General features: G+C 44.2%; 2 protein-coding genes across 5 annotated transcripts in view; one reads left to right on the top strand and one right to left on the bottom strand.

The window, feature by feature from the left end:
* The window catches only part of Ccnt2 (cyclin T2), a 31,416-nt gene extending 27,089 nt beyond the window's left edge, over positions 1–4,327 (top strand). For 3 of the 4 annotated variants that reach the window (XM_036202006.1, XM_036202009.1, XM_036202008.1), the window contains 2 exons: positions 37–107; positions 567–4,327. In XM_036202006.1, coding sequence (XP_036057899.1) covers positions 37–107; positions 567–2,006 — 1,511 coding nt within the window. In that variant the 3' untranslated portion in view covers positions 2,007–4,327. The remainder of the gene's footprint in view (positions 1–36; positions 108–566) is intronic. The other variant, XM_036202007.1, reaches the window with a different exon arrangement.
* A 5,235-nt stretch (positions 4,328–9,562) lies between these two features.
* The window catches only part of Map3k19 (mitogen-activated protein kinase kinase kinase 19), a 42,432-nt gene continuing 31,405 nt past the window's right edge, over positions 9,563–20,589 (bottom strand). The window contains exons 11-14 of the mRNA XM_036201843.1: positions 16,027–18,429; positions 14,032–14,178; positions 11,067–11,764; positions 9,563–9,980 (exon numbers count right to left, since the gene is read on the bottom strand). Of these exons, the coding sequence (XP_036057736.1) occupies positions 9,914–9,980; positions 11,067–11,764; positions 14,032–14,178; positions 16,027–18,429 (3,315 nt within the window). The 3' untranslated portion in view covers positions 9,563–9,913. The remainder of the gene's footprint in view (positions 9,981–11,066; positions 11,765–14,031; positions 14,179–16,026; positions 18,430–20,589) is intronic.

Below are 20,589 nucleotides of genomic sequence, written 5' to 3' on the forward strand. Positions count from 1 at the left end.
CACCGTCTAAGCTTTAAATTTAAATTTTATTTTTAGAGCTAACACATGAGTTTCTACAAATATTGGAGAAAACGCCTAGTAGGTTGAAGAGGATTCGAAACTGGAGGGTAAGAGAATTGGCAGGATTTAACAGAATGTATCAGTTTGTCGCTCCTCTAGCAATTGCCTAGCAAACGGTTTGAAATGGAATGATTAAACACTGCACTTTGCAGTATTCCCAATGCGGTATACCACACTTGGACTGCAGGTGCTCATACTTGCTCAGCTCCTGTGTCCAGTGGACTCCATGTCATCTTTTTTTTTTTTTTAATTATTATCAGTCATGGGGAAATTCCCTTAGCTTTACAAGTGAGGCTAAAGCCTACACAAGTTACTATCTCAAGTGCTGGGTTAGGATGTAATTGTATCTAATCCTCAAAACTTAGTCTTCTGTGACATTCATCTATTGCCTTAGAACTTTGAGCCTAGTGGTTTTGTTTCTGTGTACTTGCTATAGTCTTATAAGCAAAGACTTTTGTATGAAACCCCCTTGCTGTCATTGTTTCTTCTGTCTCTCATTTAACTAGGCTATGGCTAAGAAGCCAAAAGTAGATGGACAAGCATCAGAGACACCACTGCTTGGTTCATCTTTGGTCCAGAATTCCCTTTTAGTAGATAGTGTCACTGGTGTGTCTGCCAACCCAAGTTTCCAGAAACCTTCAACATCAACGTTCCCTGCTCCGATACCTCTAAATTCGGGAAGTGCTTCTGTCCAGGACAGCCGTGCATCTGATAGTTTGTCGGTACTGGCAGCCGGAATGCCCAGCACCTCATATACTTTGTCATCATCACACCAAGAATGGCCTCAGCATCCAGACCCAGCCAGGACAGACCCAGTGTACACTCAGAAACAGGAGGCCCCTCTCTCTGGGAGCCAGTACCTCAGCTTCCAGCAGGGACCTTCCATGACACTGCATTCAGGATTGCATCACAGACCGGACAGAGTTGCTGAGCATTCATCAGCTAAGCAAGAATACGCTCACAAATCCGGGAGCAGCAAACACCATGGGCCTGTACCTGCTGCTCCTGGAGTGGCTCCTCAGAAAATGTCTTTAGATAAGTACAGAGAGAAGCGGAAGCTGGAAACCCTCGACCTGGACACGAGGGATCATTACATAGCTGCCCATGCAGAGCAGCAGCACAAACATGGGCCAGCCCAGGCAGCCGTAGGCAGCTCAGTCACTTCTCCCATTAAAATGAAACTTCCCATCGCCAACTCGGACAAACCTGAGAGAAACATGGCAGAGAAAAAGGAAAAGAGTGGATTGCTGAAGTTACGGCTTCCCATCCCACCGCCTGACAAAGGAGGTCCCAGTAAAGAAGAGCTGAAGATGAAGATCAAAGTGTCGTCCTCAGAAAGACACAGCTCTTCTGACGAAGGCAGCGGAAAAAGCAAGCACTCAAGCCCACACATCAGCAGAGACCACAAGGAGAAGCACAAGGAGCACCCTGCCAATCGCCACCACAGCAGCCACAAGCATTTGCACATGCACGGTGGTGGAGGAGGAGGTGGCGGCGGCGGCGGCAGCAGCAGCGGTGTTAAGCATGCTGCTGATGGGATGCCACCCACTGTGCTGAGGAGTCCTGTGGGCCTGGGCCCAGAAGGCATCTCCTCCAGCTCCAGCGCAAGGAAGAAGCTGCACGTCAACGATGCCTCCCACAACCACCACTCCAAAATGAGCAAAAGTTCCAAAAGTTCAGGTAGTTCATCTAGTTCTTCCTCTGTTAAGCAGTATGTATCCTCTCACAGCTCTGTTTTTAACCATCCCTTACCCCCTCCTCCCCCTGTCACATACCAGGTGGGCTACGGACATCTCAGCACCCTCGTGAAACTGGACAAGAAACCAGTGGAGCCCCACGGTCCTGAGGCCAATCACGAGTATAGTACAAGCAGCCAGCATTTGGACTACAAAGACACATTCGACATGCTGGACTCGCTGCTAAGTGCCCAAGGAATGAATATGTAATCACTTGTTTAGGTCAACTCTTCTTCCTTTTTTTGAATTTAAAAATGGTTGGAATGGAAGCTTCCTCCTGATCCAGCAGTGGGGCCACTGCTTCTGTGTTTGTAAGTGCTGCTTTATTCTTCCTTCTGAAAAGAAGAGATATAGGAAACAAGTCTGTCTCCACACACAATAGTGTTACCAGGCCTGTAAACGCATGGAAGATGCAGCTCAGAACATTAGGATGAATGGCTGGCTGCTGCTAGGATTGTAAGCTGCCTCAAGCTTTTGTTATTTATGATTTGAATACTGCAGCTGTTTTTTGTTGTTGCTTGGCTTTGAATGAGTGTCAACTGTTTTCTTTTGTGTATTTATACTTGTATGTATGGTTTGCATGTCTCAGTGATAAAGGGATAAAACAGTATACTGACAACTGTTTACAAGAAAGTGGAGAAAAATGTACATACATTTTTGTATGTTTAGATATTACCATAAATACTCAGGATCGGAGCTGCTTGTAAGTATAACAATATACAGAATAACTTTATTTTCTCTCGTCAGAGTCCATCACTAATCTAAAACACAAGTGGCACTTTTTTATGTTAACCTTAAACTCTAGGCCTTACTGGAAGCCGCTGAGGGGACACTTCACTACTAGGCGGGGATGCGGTGCCACAGGTGGTCCTTAACACTGGGAAGTGCTCAGTTTGCCTTCAGAGGTTCTGACCAGATTGGCTGCAGAATCAGCCCCTGACTTCCGAAGGCTGAAGAGGAAAACAATAAAGTTTACATACACTTGATGTGAAGTGCATTTAAATGTTTGTTGGCTTGTGCAGTGCTGTAGAAGAGCAGTTAATAATGGGGATGGGGTGACTGTGACTTGGCTCACAGGAGCTCCCAGTGAAGTTTGTCCATGTCTTCAAGAACTTCGACACTACAGATTTGAACAGGGAACAGGGAACCACTTCTCCTTTAACATTTGCAGTGACACCATAGTCTTGAATATACTCTTCCCATGGAGAGAGAGGGGAGTGAGTGAGTATGTGAAAGCCAGAAAGATAGCGTATTTCTTTTTCAGGTAAATGCAGTCTTCCTTATACAAATGAAATGAAACCTCTGCTCTCTTGATTCTTTTATATTCTAACAATAAATAAAAAGAAAACATTGCTGACTGTGCATTGTACCTGTATTTATAGCTTATGGTCATTATCAGGAAAATGTAAGGAAAAAGGCCAGCCTCGGGCAAGCCCCTGCTGGAGGTTTCACATTCGTTTGCACGTCTCAGTAGGTTCTCATCGAGGGGACGCTTGCACTGTCACCTGACGCCTGGTCAGGGCATAGACGAACTTGTCTAAATTTTGGTGTAAGCACCAATAGTATGGCTCTTGTCTCTTGCCTAATCTTGAATTTATTTCTGTGGTAAGTCTTAGCTGTTGAGTCTCTTAAGATGGGTCGGATTCAACTTGTATTGAATCATAGTTTTTCTCTGTATATGAACTGTTTTTATAAAGCCACTGATCTGTGCACAATTGTAATTCAAGTATGTTGTGGTTGTAAATATTAGAGTTGAGCCTTGTACTCTACTTTTATTTAGCAATTACCTAATTTTCCAGTAGCTGTTTGTTTTTTTAAAGAAAATTGTTGATTCTTTTGTCAATGTTATTTGAACTTGGGATGTCAGGAGCCTCTTTGTAGGAACTCAGCCTAGCAGGCTCATCCTCACTTTGTTTTGTCTTGCATCAGTAGTCTGTTACTATGTGATTTTGTTGCTGTGTGGTATACTATTGTATCATAAACATGGTGATTCTGATGCAGCTACAGTTTTACTGTGGAACATAGTCAAAGACTAGCATAGAATTAAACAGTGCGAGGTGAGGGGGCGGGAAGGGTTTTGTTCTTGGTGATTTAGATGTGAAACCTCAACAGAGCATCATGTGAACTGACATGGGGTGGTCATGCTACTGTATCATTGGGAACGATGCCAGGAATTTTAATCGGCTTTTGTAAAGAGTATCCAGAAAAGTAGTGAACTTATTTTCAGTATGACATAGAAAACAATGTGAATATTTAAGGTCTGGGACTATATAGTTAAACTTCACTAAGGATTTTCAGAAATGTGTTGGGTTTTTTGTTTTTTGTTTTTCGTTTTTTAAGATATGGGAATAAAGGTAATTTTGTTGAATCTTATTGGTGCTAATGACGGACAGTTAAACAGATAGTGTATATGCTGTGGATCAGTACACTTAGTACTTCCAGAATTGACTTTGAAATGCTGTGTATTCACTTTTCACTCTGTAAATGTAATTCTTTACAATGACTATTTATTAAAAGGCAGTCAGTCATGATTTTTACAGGATTGTGTGAACTATTCAAACTCTGCAACCTCTGACCAAGATGCTAAAACCACAATGGGGGTAGTTCGTGAATCCTCTTAAGTTCCCTTTCCACTAAGGAAAACCCTCATAATTCATATTACCATGAGTTTGCTTGAACCATCTTGTTTGCATAAAATAGTTCATCTGCATGGTCCCATTAGACTCTACCAAAGAAAAAAGACTCAATGAATGGACATTCTATTGTGAGTCTTGTAAGTAGCCATAAATAACCAAAATAGTATCAAACTTAGGTGTGAAATTTCACATGTGCGAAGTACTGTTAAGGTGATAACATTTTGATGAGTTTTTTTAATACTTGAAAATATTAAAAAGCATTCTCTTTAAATTGTCCTATAAAAGAGTGATTCATTCTTAAGGTGTGTTTCCCTAGGTTTGTGACCTTTTAACAAAAGCACATTGTAATCAGAGGCTTCTTGTCTACCTCTCAGCTAATTTTCCAAAATCAAGATGTGCTTCCTAAATATTTGCCTTAGCTACTAACACGTGCTGTTTTCAGGACCAAAGCAAAGGAGTGTTTGTTTGCAGAGGTCTTCTTGGAGACCTGCATTACAAACTCAGCAGCAGTGCCCACTGGTGGAGAAGGCCTTGCGTGTCTCTTAGCAGCAGATTTTAGCCATGGAGGGTGATGGTGCCGGTCCCAGCTACCCTTAAAAGCAGTGCGTGTGCATCCCAGTCTTTCCTGGTATTGAGAATATTCAGCCTTCTGAGCTGTCTTCCATGATACATTATGAGTCCATACATTGTGCCAACAGATAGTAGTTATACTGAACTACCAAACTTTTGGACCTACCTATCCCCTTTGAACTAAAAATAGGACTAGTTAGGATTTACTTTAGAGAGCCACTTTGAAATGTTCTCATTAGTTACAAATACCTTGCCTTAAGAGGTTCAAAAAGTGTATTTTCTTATCTGAGAATTTAAATTCTGATTTTAATCCTTAGCCAGCTTGAGGAATAAGCCACTGCCTATATATGCACGGTTGGAACATGATTTGTTGATGAGATAACTCAGGCTCCTGCATTATGGAGATAGTTTGTTTAGATAACATCTAGGAAAGAGTAAAGTTTCTAGTTTGGGTTTTTTGAGACAGTCTTACTCTGTAGCAAGGATACAGGCTGGCTTTAAATCAATCCATTCTCCTGCCTTGGTGTTTAAGTTATTCCCAATCTTATCTAAGCAAAAAAGGACTTCAAAAGTGGACTTAATTTGCCTGAAGATTCTGAGGGTTTCTTTGCTGAGAAAAAAATCTGGGAACTTGGTAACTAAAGACCTTTGACTTGGTATTTCACTTGATTCAGCAGTTTCCCCTCAGGAGCCTCTCGGGCAGTGGTAGGATCCACTCACCACATTTACACAGAAAGAGTCATCAAAGCCCACTAGGAGTGGACTGAGTTCAACTCTCCTGTGCCTGTTGGTTGAAGATAGGCAGTTGAGACATGAATGTGTTCGTTTTCCTCAGTACTCCCTGTTGAGACTATTGATACTAGGGTGTGTGCTCAGAATGCAGGCACTTCTGTTGTACAGTCAGATGGAACCCAAGTCAGGCACTTGTTGGAAACACCTGTCTTCATTGTTGGTGATCTTGGTGGTACTGACATGCTCCGAGTATGTTCCTTTGTTATTCCAGTTTTGAATTGTACCCAGCCAGCTCTTGGCTCTCTGTGAGTCCCCTCTCCTGGTCTATACTTCACCATCTTCCTGCCTGGCATACACTTGAGGTGTGCTGGCATGCCCAAGATTGCATGGGCATTCTGCAATTCTGTTCTCATTGTCCATTCACTGCAATTCAATAATCTGAAAAGTCAGTCCTGTGAACTGTGTAGCTTCCCTTTGTTTCCAAGTTTTGAAAGAAAGCCTCACATAAAATCCTCCAACTGACAGGTTCATTTAATAGTTTGTGTGACTTGATTAGCTCAGTAGTGATAGCTTCCCTTGATTAGGAAAACTTCCCTGCAGTACCAATTTGTTATGGACAGTGGAATTTGAGCGTTCAAACCCCTTGTGGATAATTGAATGAAACAAGAAAATGTGTATAATGGCATGAATTAGCCGTTGAATTTCAGCTTCTCATTACATAAGGAATTACTAATAAAGTTTGTTTACTGACAACCAAATCCACGGCTGTAATGTGTTAATGTGAATCCAAAATATCAGTTCCTGGAAGTTCGCTGTGATATAATTTGCTTTCATTCATCCAAGTGCCTTAGAAATCACCCAGGAAGGCGTTTAACTGGAATCGGGTTCTCTACACTAGCGTCAGCCTCAAACTGACAGTGATTGCTATGGGTAAAGGACTGGGTTTTGTACTCTGTTCTTTTACAAGCAAGGTCCAAGACTGGCTGGCCTTGAACTCACTACGAAGCTGAAACTGGCCTTGAGCTGCTCTTGGCATTTCCCAAGTGCTGCAACTACATAAAAGCACACAACACCAGATTTACTCTGCTTTTGAAACACTTCTTAACTGCTCCCAATTCCTCTCCACCAGTTTCTAGTACTTTCTACTTAAAAGAAAATGAGAGTTAGTCATAATTTTAATAAAGTAGAATTGGGAAGTTTGTTTCCTCTAAAATCTGTGTTAAGCCTAAAAGTAGTAGTGGTGTGGTTTGGTTTGGTTTTGGGGGGGGGGGGGATAAGTGCCACCATGCCCTTGTGAAGGTCAGAGAACTACCTTTGGGAGCCTGTCCACCTGATCCCTGTCACTGGCCTTTCTTCACGGTGACTTTAACCACTTTTCCGAATTAGGGAATGTGCTGTCAACAGAAAGGAACAGCGCTCACTGAAGCGGTCTGTGGAGCATCACTAACACAGAAACTGTTTGGTTTTGGTTCTTCCAGACAGCATTTTTCTGGCCCTGGCTGTCCTGTGGCCTCATAGGAAAGGTAAGAGGTCTGTGGAGAGACCTGCACCTTAACATTTTAAGCCCTGGAACCTCTCTTTGTGACATCCTGGTTTAGCCACTGAGAAATGTACATAGTACATGAGAGCATAAGTTATAATTGATGACTATGGGCTTCTTAGAACTTGAGGCCAGAAAAGGCTCCAGGAAGTGCTCATGAGGACGTTGAGTTTGTCCCCCAAACCTACGTTTGATTTGGTTTGGTTTTTCGAGAGGGTTTTTCTGTGTAACCCTGGCTGTCCTGGAACTTGCTCTAGAGACCAGGCTGGCCTCAAACAGCTTCTGCCTCCCAGAATGCCTGCATTAAAGGCATATGCCATCACCCCACACTTAATGTAAGAAGTGGATGCTCCTGGGCCAGCAAGCCTGTGGTATATAGAGCCTCAACAAAGTGGAAAAGAGCTGACTCCCAAACACTGGGATATGGTGATATTTTTTGATGAGGAAGTCATGTGGTGGGATTTACAACCAATGAGAAGGAAAAACAGAAAAATCAATAAAAGGACAGACACACAGGAAGTAGGTCTCTTTCTGAGGGGAAGGACTACAGTGACAGCTAAGGGTAAGAAAGACAGTTTTAAGTCTCAGCTACTTCTCTGACCTCTTGGGCTTTTAACTGCAATTTTTGTCCTTGAGACACTGTGGGGCTGACTTGGGCCTTGTTCATGCCCTCTCCCTCATCCCTGTTTGTAATTTGTTGATAAATGCCCTTTTATTGGGAGAGATAACTGTTAGCCCCTCTCAGAGAACTGAAACCTAAATTCACTTGTAAAAGTGAAAAAGTTTAGCCGGGTGGTGGTGGCGCACACCTTTAATCCCAGCACTCGGGAGGCAGAGGCAGGTGGATCTCTGTGAATTGGAGGCCAGTCTGGACTACAGAGCGAGATCCAGGATAGGCGCCAAAACTACATCGAGAAACCCTGTCTCAGGGGTGGGGGGTGGGTTTAACCATTTGCAGAGGCTGGAAGGAGGTGCCAGGTCACCTGAAGCTCGAAAGTTTTAGGTAGCTGTGAACCACCTGACCTGGGTGCTGAGTGCTCTTTAGTTCTGAGCTGTCTCTACAGCCCAAAAGTTAGATTTTTAAAACTCAGAAAAGCAGGCAGGCTTAACAGTGAAGATCTGTAAGCAGCTGCCCAGCTTCTTGAAAACATCTGCATTCAGGGACAGAAAGAATGAATACAAGGCCCTCAACTCTTCCTGTTACACACCTAAGGTTTCTAGAATCGGAGGTTAGCATCAAATTCCTGGGGAAATTCCAAATTCTTATTTTTGTTTGTTTGTTTTTTCGAGACAGGGTTTCTCTGTTTAGCTTTGCGCCTTTCCTGGAACTCACTCTGTAGACCAGGCTGGCCTCGAACTCACAGAGATCTGCCTGCCTCTACCTTGGAGTGCTGGGATTAAAAGTGTGAGCCACCACACCTGGCTTACTTTCTTTAAATAGTTTAAAATAAAATAAATCACACACATTTTGCCTGATAATTTGCTTATTTATTTGTGTGTGTCTGTGCTTATGTGTGTGTACATGTGTAAATCAGAGGTTGACATTCAGTGCCTTCCCCTGTTGCTGTCTCCTTTGTTTTTTGAGGCAGGGTCTCTCACTGGACCTGGCTCACCAGCCCCTCGGGTCCTCCTGTCTCCACCTCCCTGGTGATTTTTTTTTTTAATTTATTTTCTATGTGCCCCTGGGTATGTGTGTACACTGTGTGAGTGCAGGTGTCCAGGGGCCAGAAAACGATGTCAGATGCCCTGAAACTGGAGTTTCAGGTAGTTGTGAGCCACCTACTATGGGTGCTAGGAACTGCACCCAGATCCTTTGCAAGAGTAACATATGTTATGAACTCTGCTGAGCCGACCCTACAGCTCCTCCCCAGTGATTTTCAGTGTGGGCGTGGGAATGAAATTCAGTCACTCAAGCTTGTGCAGCAAGCATTTTAACCACCGAATTACCTCCTCAGCCACTCATGACTTAATTCTTGCAAAAGAAGTCTGGAGGGAGTGGGGGAGATGGGTGAGAGGTCCTAGGGATTGCTGACTGTGACGGTGTAACCAACCTGGCAGAAATACACACACACACACACACACACACACACACACACACACACACACACACACCATACTTTAGCCACCAGACTGACTCCTGGAACAATGGATCCCAAGAATTTGGAATTGCCGGGCCGTGGTGGCGCATGCCTTTAATCCCAGCACTCCAACGTAGAGGCAGGCAGATCTCTGTGAGTTTGATGCCAACCTGGTCTACAGAGTGAGTTCTAGGACAGCCAGGGCTATGTGGTGAGACCCTGTCTCAAAAAAAATAAAATTATATAAAGCAGTAGAGAGAGCTCTTGGATGATCAAAATTGTAAACACTGGAATAGGAGTTGTGGTGTGTGTGTGTGTGTGTGTGTGTGTGTGTGTGTGTGTGTGTGTTTTCCAATTATGAAAATTTTCTTCTCATGCACACAGATAATCATGCCTGAAGTTTAAGGCTAGTATCTAACTAAAATTTTCCAATAATGCTGCAGGATCTGGTTAAATTGGGCTAGGTGGAATTTACAATAGGAAAATAAGTCCCTTAACCATCATTCCCCACAGCAGATCGAGGAGTGGGGGTGGGGTCTAGCATGGGGAGTTGGTACATGCTCACTGGCTTCTCTTCAGGAAGGAGTGCTTCAAGAGCTGGAGAGCAGAAGGTCTCTCGTGCTGGTCCCTAAGAGGGAGAAAACACATTAGAAGCAGCACACAGTCATCACATGACCACTACCAAGATGTGCTTGAGTCTGAGTTCAGTTCAGCGATGACCAGCTCTTACTGCTCTTGCGAAGGTCTGTAGTTCAGTTCCTGGTACCCATGTTGGGTGACTCACAACTACCTGTCACTCCAATACCAGGAGACCTGATGCCCTCTTCCAGTCTCCTCAGGCATCCACACATGGGATAAACACAATCAATTAATATTAATTACTCAAATTAAAATAAAGATGGAGGCACAACTTCTGAGTGTCCAGTGGACTGGCTGGAGCTTCAACTCCAGTTTTTAGCTGTAATCTCAAGCAAGCGAGAATTAACAATACCTATAGACTGGGGCTATGTGCTTATCTAACATACAAGTTCCTAGCACTGTACAAATTGGGCCTGGTGCTCACCCATAATCCAAGATGAGAAATTCAAGGCTATTCTTGGTTAAGCATGAATTTGTAGAGCTTGAAACCATCTTGGGCTACATGAGACCTTGTTTCAACTTTTTAAGAAAAATTTAAAACCTGACTCATTGGAAGAATTAAATAAATATCTAGCTTAAAAAAAAAAAAACTCACTGGGCAGTGGTAGCACGTGCCTCAGTAATCACAACACTCAGGAAGAAGATTGTGGATCTCTGTGAGTTCAAAAACCAGCCTGGTCTACAATGTGAATTGCAGAATAGCCAGGGCTACAAAGAAACCCTATCTAAAAAAAAAAAAAAAAAAAAAAAAAAAAAAAAAGAATTCATAGTTTAAGATCTTTAAAAGTAGGTATTTATACCATCTGGTTGTGTCTGTTTTTTGTTGAGACAGGCTTTCATGTATCCCACGCTGACCTTGAACTTCTGATCCTTCTACCTCCACATCCTGAGTGCTGAGGCTACAGGCATCCAGCATGCCCAGTGTATGTGATGCTGGGATTGAATCCAGGGCAAGCACTCTGCCAACTTGGATACATCCCCAGCCCTGATACAGAACTCTGAATAGGCCACATGTTGTGAAGGGAATAGCCACTTCTAGTCTCTAGGTATCTTCTCCCTTCTTTGACTTTCTTACCTGGTCAGGCACAGGCGCACAAAGTCTGCAGCGGATTCCGAGAATCGGTCAGGTAGAGGAGGCATTAGGCCTCTGTGGGCTCCAATGTAAAACATGGCTGCCATCTTGTCCATGGAAGCCAGAGGGGGCTTCCCAGTGGCCATCTCAAACACGGTACAGCCGATGCTCCATATATCTGATTTCCTTCCATAGCCAGATTCATTGATGACCTCAGGGGCCATCCAGTATGGTGTCCCACGCATGGACTTCAGCATGTCACTGTGGGTACCATTTAAGCCTGCCCAGGCCAAACGCTTGGCACAGCCGAAGTCAATCAGCTTTATTGTTCCAGTTGGCATGAGCATGACATTGTTTCCTTTGATGTCTCGGTGGACCACACAGTTCTCGTGGAGATAAGCTACACCTTGCAGGATCTGCCTTGTGTATTTACAGAACACCGTCTCAGGCAGGGGCCCGAAGCGGTTTATAATACTAGAGATGGAGCCACCAGGGACAAATTCCATGAATATGCTCACTGTGTTCTCCTCCAGACATGTCCCCAGATAAGCCACGATGTTTACATGTTTCAGTGCCTTCAGCAAATCCACTTCTTCCTGCAGTTTCCGGTACTCTTTCTCAGTAGCAAATTTATCAGAAGTGTCCAAGGCCACCTGCTTTACGGCTATGAGCTGCCCTAGGCTGGTAAGCCCGCAGTAAACCTACAAATAGGCCAATACATATTATTAAATTTATGACAAAGCATTGTGTTCAGAAGTGCCTTGCCCTTCACTTCCCAAACACTTTCTCTCCTCTAAGCCAACCCATCCCCAGCTGAATGATACATAGTTAAGCCAACTCTACATTCGAGATGTCGATGAGCCAGTATGATGAACAGGTGGCATGTTGATTTATAGTCACATGATTGAATCAATAAAACTGATTCATCATCCCCTCCAGACATGCATTTTTAGGTAAGTTTGGTTTTTTGTTGTTGTTGTTTTGTTTTGTTTTGTTTTTCTTACTTGGCTTGCTTCTTAAAAAACCGGACACCTTGGCACATGCCTGTATCTCAGCCCATGGGAGACCAAAGCAGGAAACTCTCAGTCAGTTCAGGGACAACCTGGTTTAAGTTGCAGGTCAGCCAGGGCTACACAGTGAGACCCTATCTGGAAAAAAAATTGTCTTTTTATTTTTATTTATGTAATTACGTGTGTATCTTATTTATATGTATCTCTTTGTGTGTATAGACAGAAGAGGGTATTGGGTCACCTCGAACTGGAGTTACAGGTGATTATGAGCTGCCTGTGTGGATAGTTGCAGGGAATGGAACTCAAGTCCTCTAGAAGAGCAGGGTATGCTTTTAACTGATGAGCCATCTCTCCACTCCTTCTCTTGTGTTTTTGAGGACCATGTCTTACGTAGCTTAGGATGCCTCAAACTCACTTTGTAGCTGAAGATAGCCTTAACTCCTGATCCTTCTTCCTTTTTCTCCTGCATGCTAGGGTTACAGTGTGTCTCACTCCAACTAGCAGGAGTCAGATGTTTGTGTGTAGCTGTGTGTGCAAATTGAAGGTAGGGGTTGACATCTGGTATCTCACTCAATTGTCTTACTTACTTATTTATTTATTTATTTATTTATTTATTTATTTATTTACTTATTTACTTATTTACTTATTTACTTATTTATAGACACAAAGTCTCTCTTTAACCATAGAGCTCCCCAATTAGGTTAGCTATTGAGCCCTGGGAACCCTCCTGTCTCTTCCTCTGCTGTGCTGAGATTGTAGGTGCATGGTATAGCAAAAGCACCCAGTTTCTGTCACAGCACTGGGGATCAAACTCGGGTCCTCGTGCTTGCACGGCAAACACTTTACAGAGCCATCCCTCCAGCCTGCCATGTATGATCTTTTATTAGTTTTCCTTATCTATAAAACTGATAGAACATTTGCATCACCTATTTCTCTGATGAGAATATCAGATGCTGGTCTGGGAGAGCACCTCAACAAAAGAATGCCCCGGGGCTAAGTCAGAATAAAGCTCTCTAGCAGAGAAAGAAGCAGGTCCTTCTAGCCACCCAGTAATGTGCTCTAGGGTGTTGGTCTCCTCTTCTTGTGGATTCCTGAAGTGTCCCCAGCTAGAGACTCCACAGATCTGCCTTAAGGTTAGTCTGTTCTTCACCTGTCTATCCAATACTCTTTAGACCACCAAAACTTTAGGGGGTCATTTATGCAAGTCTCCAAACACAAAGAATAGCATTTGAGTTTGTCCCTGTGTGATAAGTCTCCCTGTTTCCAGTGCTATGTTAAGCCACTGGAGGGAGAGATTTCTTTCCCAATGGGCTTACGATGATGGTTAGAATTGACAGTCAACTTGACAGAATCTAGATCGGTGGAGGAGACACACATCTGGGCATGTCTGTGAGGGCATTTCTACATTAGGTTAACTACAGTGGGAAAGCCCCCCCTTAACGTGGTTGGAACCATCCCATAGGCTGGGGTTCTGGAGTGAATAAAAAGAGAAAGTGGGCTGAGCACCAGCATCCATCTCTCTGCTTCCTGGCTGGGTGCCCTGTGAGCAGCTGCCTCCCCATCCTGCTGCCTCGACTTCCCTATCATGATGGACGTGCCCTCAAACTGTGAGCCACAATGAGTCATTGCTTCCTTAGGCTGCTTCTGTCAGGCATCTTGTGGAAGCAATGAGAACGATAGGTAACGCAGGGCAGAACTTGGAATGAAGAGAGGCTGGAAGTGGATGGGTCACTGCCTGAGAGGAAGAGCCTGTGAGACAGTCCACCTTGAGGAAATGGTTAAGCCTCTAAAAACATCAAATCAACTCCACACCTTTCAAATACATAAAGAAAGAAACACATTCCCCCTGAAGCAAGTTCGGGTTTGTCTGTGGCTTCCAGCTGAAACCGTTCTAAGTACAGGGAGTAGGAAAAAGGATAGCGGGGCAGCTCTGGTTTTGGGGTTCAAAGTGGACTTACTGTGCCGTACGCTCCTCTCCCAAGGATCTCACCCTTGGTCCAGAATATAGCCTCTTCGTGTTTTAGACTCTTGTCAGAAAGTGTCTTTTCATTTGAGTTAAGAAAGTTTTCCTCCTTGTCATATATCCTGAATCCATTAATACACCTCTGGAATAATGAGAAAAAAATTATCACTAAACTCTGATTTGTTGTGGGGAATTGAGAACACAAGAGATCTGTCTCCTCTTCCTCCTCCTCCTTTTTTGAGACAAGGTATCAAGCAGCCAGGCTGTCCTCCAACTTACTATGTAACCAAGGATGGCCTCAAACTTCTGACCTTACTGTGATTATGCCCCAAGTGCTGTGACTACAAATGGGGTGTCACCACATCAAGCCCGGGACACCTGAGTGCAGCCCAGGACACCTGTGTGCAGCCCAGGACACCTGCATGCAGCCCATCACACCCCTATGCAGCCCGGGACACTTACATGCAGCTTACCACACCTGCATGAAGCCCAGGACACCTGTGTGCAGCCCAGAGCAACTTCGTGCAGCCCACCACTTCTGAGTGCATCCCAGGACACCTGTGTGCAGTGCAGGACACCATGCAGCTTACCGCACCTGTGTGCAGCCCAGGACACCTGTGTGCAGCCCACCACACTTGCATGCAGCCCACCACACCCCTATGCAGCCCAGGACACTTATATGCAACCTACCACACCTGCATGCAGCCCACCACACCTGTGTGCCACCTAAGGTAGCTATAAGTATAGATGGTCCAATACAAAAATCATAAACTTACTTCAAACATAAAGAAGTTTCAGTTGCTTGTTTGTTTGTTTTGTTTGTTAAGCAATTGTGAGGCTCTAGAGCTGACTGTCAACTTTGCCTGTAACTATCTGGTGATCATTGGAAATTATCTGCCATTGATTGAAAATGTCATCATTGGAGAAAATACTCACCTACTTAAATAAATAGTTTCGTTGTGTTAATTTCCCCCAGGTGATCCCAAGGCAGAGAGTCAAACTAGCTAAATTCCAGAAATAAGACCACAACGAGACCTGGAGATTTGGCTCAGCAGGTAGAGTGCCTGCTTAGCATTCACAAAGCCCTGGCTTCCATCCCCAGCATCACACAAACCAGGCAGAAGCAGGATGATTAGAAGTTCAAGGTCTGGAAGCCCACCTGGGACCAACCGAAGTCCTCTGCACGGATGTGACAGTTGTAGTTTAGTCCACTTGTCGGACTCCCAACCATGGGGACGGGGGCTGTCCCTAACGCTTGGCTGCCTCTTGGGAACCTCACACTGGATTGCCTTGCCCAGCCTAAATACAAGGGGAGGCGCTTAGTTTTATGGCAATTTGATATGCCATGCTCTGTTGATGCCCATGGGAGGCCTGCCCCTTTCTGAACAGAACGGTTGAGTGGATTCTGGAGGAGTGGAGGTGGAGAGAGGGGAAACTGCAGTTGGGATGTAAAATAAATAAATTAATTTTAAAAGAAAAAGAAGTTCAAGGTTATCCTCAGCTACATAATAAGTTCAAGGCCAGCCTGGGCTACAAGAGACCTTGTCATAAAGAAGAAAAGCCTAAGTGTGGAGATGGTGGCACACACCTTTAATCCCAGCACTGGGGAGGCAGAGCCAAGTGGATCTCTGTGAGTTCGAGGCCAGTCTGGTCTACAGAGAGAGTTCCAGGACAGACAGTATCAAAATGATAGTTATGAAGAAGCAACAAAATAATGTTATGGTTGGGGGTCACAGCATTCAGAAGGTTGGGAACCACTGACTCAGTAGAAGGAGGCTTTAAGCCTGACGGTCAAAATTTGATCCCAGGAGCTGAAATGACGGAAGGAGAGGAGAGGTTACCCAAAAGTATCCTCTGACTTCTACACATATGTCATGTCGCGCGCGCACACACACACACACACACACACACACACACGTAATTAAAATAAGGGTTTTGAATCACATTGTCCTTTCCACTACACTGCATCTCTGATTCTGCTCAGACCAACCTGTAGTTTGACATTTGTAGTCTCTCTGTCCAGCTCTTCGATGGTATTACCTCTCCTGCTGAAGACAAGGTTCAGGTTTTCGGCATCTGCCTCGTTTGTCATTATTTGGCAAGAGCTGTTATCTGTCTCATCAAGTGCTAATAGTTCTTCAACTAGACAGCCTAGCAACTCATCCGTCAATTCTTCCTTCTTTACCGGGTCTGAGATTTCCTGAGAAAGCTTTCCAAATGTTTGATATGTGACAGAGTTATTTTCTAGGCTGTCCTGATCCAAAGAACGTGTCCAGTGTTGTTCTGTCGGGGAAGGTACACTTTCTGGGTTCTCATGGAAAGAGAAACTTGAAAAGCTCACCAGCGTTTTAGACTTATCTGAAAGGCTATCAAATTCTAGGTAATCTATGGACATCTGGCCAGCATTTGCTTTGTCAAGAGGTTCTCCATCCTGCTTTTCTGGTGACACATGATGCTTGCCTGAACCTTTGTCGCTGAGCACAGCCCAGCTGTTTTCTGAAGGGTCAGGCAGAGTCTGGCGGTGCAGTTCTTCAAGGTCTTTCAAATCTCCAAGGCTTTGGGTAAGTATGTCACTGTCATCTGCACACTCCTCCGTGAAGATTTCTTCAACAATAGATAGATCGGGGACAGGAGGGGCTTCTTTCTGTTTGGAGGATTGCTCAGGGATCAGTGTCAAGTTTGTGAGCGGAACTTCATCCTTGGGAGACAGAAAACCGTTTCTTGAAGATTTCATCCTCCAATCTGGTTCTGAAACACCAACTTCCGTGTGGCTACCCATAGCCTTGCAACCCTTTTCTTTGGAAATTAACCCTCTGTGCTTTTGCTTGAGACCAAGTGGAGGCTTTGGGGGTTTAACATGTGGCCTCTTCTGAAGAAGTCTCGTTCGGCTATTGCTGCTTCTGTCGCCTTGGGGAGACTGACATTTGCTGGTGACGCATCGGCCCAGTGGAGCTGTGCGTATTTCCCGGTGATGTCTGTGTTCATACCTTTCTGCCTCACGAATGTGACTGTAAATAGGAGTTCCAAACATCTCATAGATCCCTGGTCCATTGGAGGTTGAATTGATTTCTTTGAACATGTCACTATACTTCAAGTCCAGGAAATGCTGTCTTGGATCTGTTGTTTCAACCGAGAGGGGAACACATGGCTTTTTTATACCTGAATTCTTACAGATTCGAGGAAATGCTTGCTTTTTAGTTTTCTGGGTCTGATGCACTGATTTCTTCTTTTCTGCCAGAGGCACTCTTCTTTGAAACTTGGGGGAAGGATGAGGTCTAGGGTCCATAAGTTCCAAAGCAGGGAACACTTGAGTTTTTATGCTGCTCTTCTGCCGGTCGGGTTTAGTGGAAGCTTGAATGGAAACCGTGAGAGTAGGAGGTGGTCTGTTTCTTGCCCTGATCCTTGAATCCAACTTGGCTCTATGAGTATTTGCCTGGAGTTTGTCCTGTTCTTGTTGAGCAAGCATGTTGAGGCTGTTGCTGTTCTGCTCTAAGGGCTTTCTCTTCTGGAGGTTGGCTTTGGCTATAGCTGGCTCCTTGGGTCTTCCTTCTCCAGGGAATGTGATTTGGGTCAGAGCCACCATTCCATTTGTTTCTGGTTTGCTTGGTTCCTCTACTGATAGGATCTTGTTCTGTTCTGTGTCTCTCTCACTTTCTGGGAGCTCTCCAGTAGAGCCATCGGAGTCCACACTGGATGCCTTCTTGAGAATGCTGAGCTCTTCTAACACAGTGTGTGGTTCCATTGCTCCAGCTTTGGGTAAAGAATTGCTTTTAGAATTGGAAACTTTCTCATTTCTGATCTCTTTTTCCTCAACTAGGGTTATTTCTGCATCCGAGGCTTCCTGCAGCTTGCTGAGCATGGTGTACACTTCAGAATCTTGTTCCCCACACACTCTGACTGTTGAACCCTCTTTTTTTCTTAATGAAAGATATTGGGAGTTCTTCTCCCCTTTTCCCTGGCACTCACTGCCCCTTTCCCTCTCTGTGGGAATGCTGCCTTCTTCAACACTCCCACAGGAAACCACGGATGGCCCTTCTTCAAAGCCACAGGTTCCAGTTTTGTCCCATCCTTCCATTTCCTGGGACCACCAACTCTCCGCCACTCCCCGCTGTCTTCTGGGATGGTTCACCTTCCGGAAAGAGCACATGTTTCTAGACCAAATGGCGCTGTCAGAAGCCCTGAGGGTCTGTTCCGCTGGTCCTTTCCATGTGAGTCCTGGATGGTTCCTTGATGAACTAAACTCAGCTGATAGGCTAAGAGGCTCCAAGGGCTTAGGTACCGAGGGGATGAGGCTTAGGACTTTTCTCTCCCCATGTGTTGAGAACTTGTGACTTTTTTCCATATTGAAGACACAAGATCTCATGGGCAAGAGTGATGGTGGTGGCAGAGGAATCTGAAGAGGGAAAGAAAACAGTGAATGCAGAAAAATACCTCAGTACCACATTCACTGGTTTAAAGTCAGAAAGTTCTTTTTTGTTTGGTTTAGTTTGTTTTTTTGTTTGTTTGTTTTGTTTTTGTTTTTGTTTTTGTTTTTTGTTTTTTGTTTTTGTTGTTGTTGTTGTTGTTTCGAGACAGGGTTTCTCTGTGTAGCTAAGGCTGTCCTGGAACTCACTCTATAGACCAGGCTGGCCTCAAACTCACAGAGATCCGCCTGCCTCTGCCTGCTGAGTGCTGGGATTAAAGGCATGAGCCACCACCTGGCTTAAATCAAAAGGTTGTAATACTCACTTATGGAAAGCCTTTTTAAAGTATAAAGCCACCCTAAAGATCACATTTTTTTTTCAGAGTTGGGTATCAAACCTAGGGCCTGTGCATACTGGGCAAATCTCTACATCCAGCTACATCAATACATCAACAGACCAGAAAGATCATAGTTTTTAAAACCAAAATCTGGCACTGGGGATGGAGCTCAGTTAGTAAAGTGCTTGTCTGGTATGCATGAAGCCCTGGTTTGATCTCCAGCATTATATAAGCAGCGCACCTAGTGGACATCTATAACCCCGTACTGGGGAGGTGGAGGCAGAGGAACCAGAGAAGGGTAAGGTCATAGACTATATACAGCCTGGGATAAAGTACTTGCCAATAAATTTAAAAAACCAAATAAATAATACATGCAGAAATAAAATAAAACCTAAATCAGGACCAGCAAGATGGCTCGTTGGGTAAAGGTGCCTGCCACCAAGTCTAATGACCTAAGTCTGATTCCTGGGACCCACATGATGGAAGGAGAGAGCTGACTCCCCCAAGTTGTCCTCTGATTTCTATATGGACTTAGTCCCCCTCTCTCTCTCTCTCTCTCTCTCTCTCTCTCTCTCTCTCTCTCTCACACACACACACACACACACACACACACACACACACACACACATGCACGCGCGCACATACACACATGCAAGCAAATTAAAAACAAATGTCTTAAAAAATAAATCTCGCCGGGCGTTGGTGGCACACGCCTTTAATCCCAGCAGAGACAGGTGGATCTCTGTGAGTTCGAGGCCAGCCTGGGCTACAGAGTGAGTTCCAGGAAAAGCGCAAAGCTACACAGAGAGACCGTCTCAAAAAACCAAATAAATAAATAAATCTCAAAACTTGGGACTTGACTCAGTGGTATAGTATATACTTAGCATACATGAAACCCTAGGTTGGATCTCCAATAGCAAAAATGAGGGGAAAAAACAACATAAAATTAAAATATCATTCTTAGTACTTTTTCAAAACCAAGATTCAGCGACTCTTTTAAAAGATATAATTAGGGGCTTAAAGATGGCTCAGAAGTTAACAGTAAGGATTACTCTTGCAGAGGACTTAAGTTTGGTTCTTCTGCATCCATGTTGAGTGGCTCACAGATGCCTGTAAATCCAGTTCTAGGGAACCTGATGCCTCTAGCCTCCTCAGGCATTTATATGCACACAGCATATATACACAGACATATATATGTAAACATAATTTAAAATAACAAAGTTAATCCTTTTTTAAAGCTAAAATTAGGGGACTGGAAAGACGGCTCAGAGTCTGAGTGCTGGCTGTTCTTCTAGGGCAGTATCCACAGTGGCTTACAGTCTATAATTCTAGTCCCAGGGGACCTGACACCATCTTCTGGCTTCCACAGGCACCAAGCAGCCACACGGTGCGCAGACAAATTTGTCATTTTTGTCAATTAAAAAAAAAAAAATCAAAGCTGCCGGGAAGTGGTGGTGCACGCCTTTAATCCCAGCACTCGGGAGGCAGAGGCAGGTGGACCTTTGTGAGTTCGAGGCCAGCCTGGTCTACAGAGCGAGTTCCAGGAAAGGCACAAAGCTACACAGAGAAACCCTGTCTCAAAAAACAAAACAAAAACAAAACAAAACAAAAAATCAAAGCTAAAATTTGTATGTCAAGACTCATGGTTTTATATATATACATATATATAATTTATTTGTTTGTTATTTTGGTTTGGTTTTGGTTTTTTGAGACAGTTTCTCTGTGTAGCCTGGCTGTCCTGGAACTCACTCTGTAGACCAGGCTAGCCTCTAACTCAGAGATTACCTGCTCCTGCTTTCCAAGTGCTGGGATT

This window comes from Onychomys torridus, chromosome 11, assembly GCF_903995425.1.
Source record: "Onychomys torridus chromosome 11, mOncTor1.1, whole genome shotgun sequence".
Lineage (NCBI taxonomy): Eukaryota > Metazoa > Chordata > Mammalia > Rodentia > Cricetidae > Onychomys > Onychomys torridus.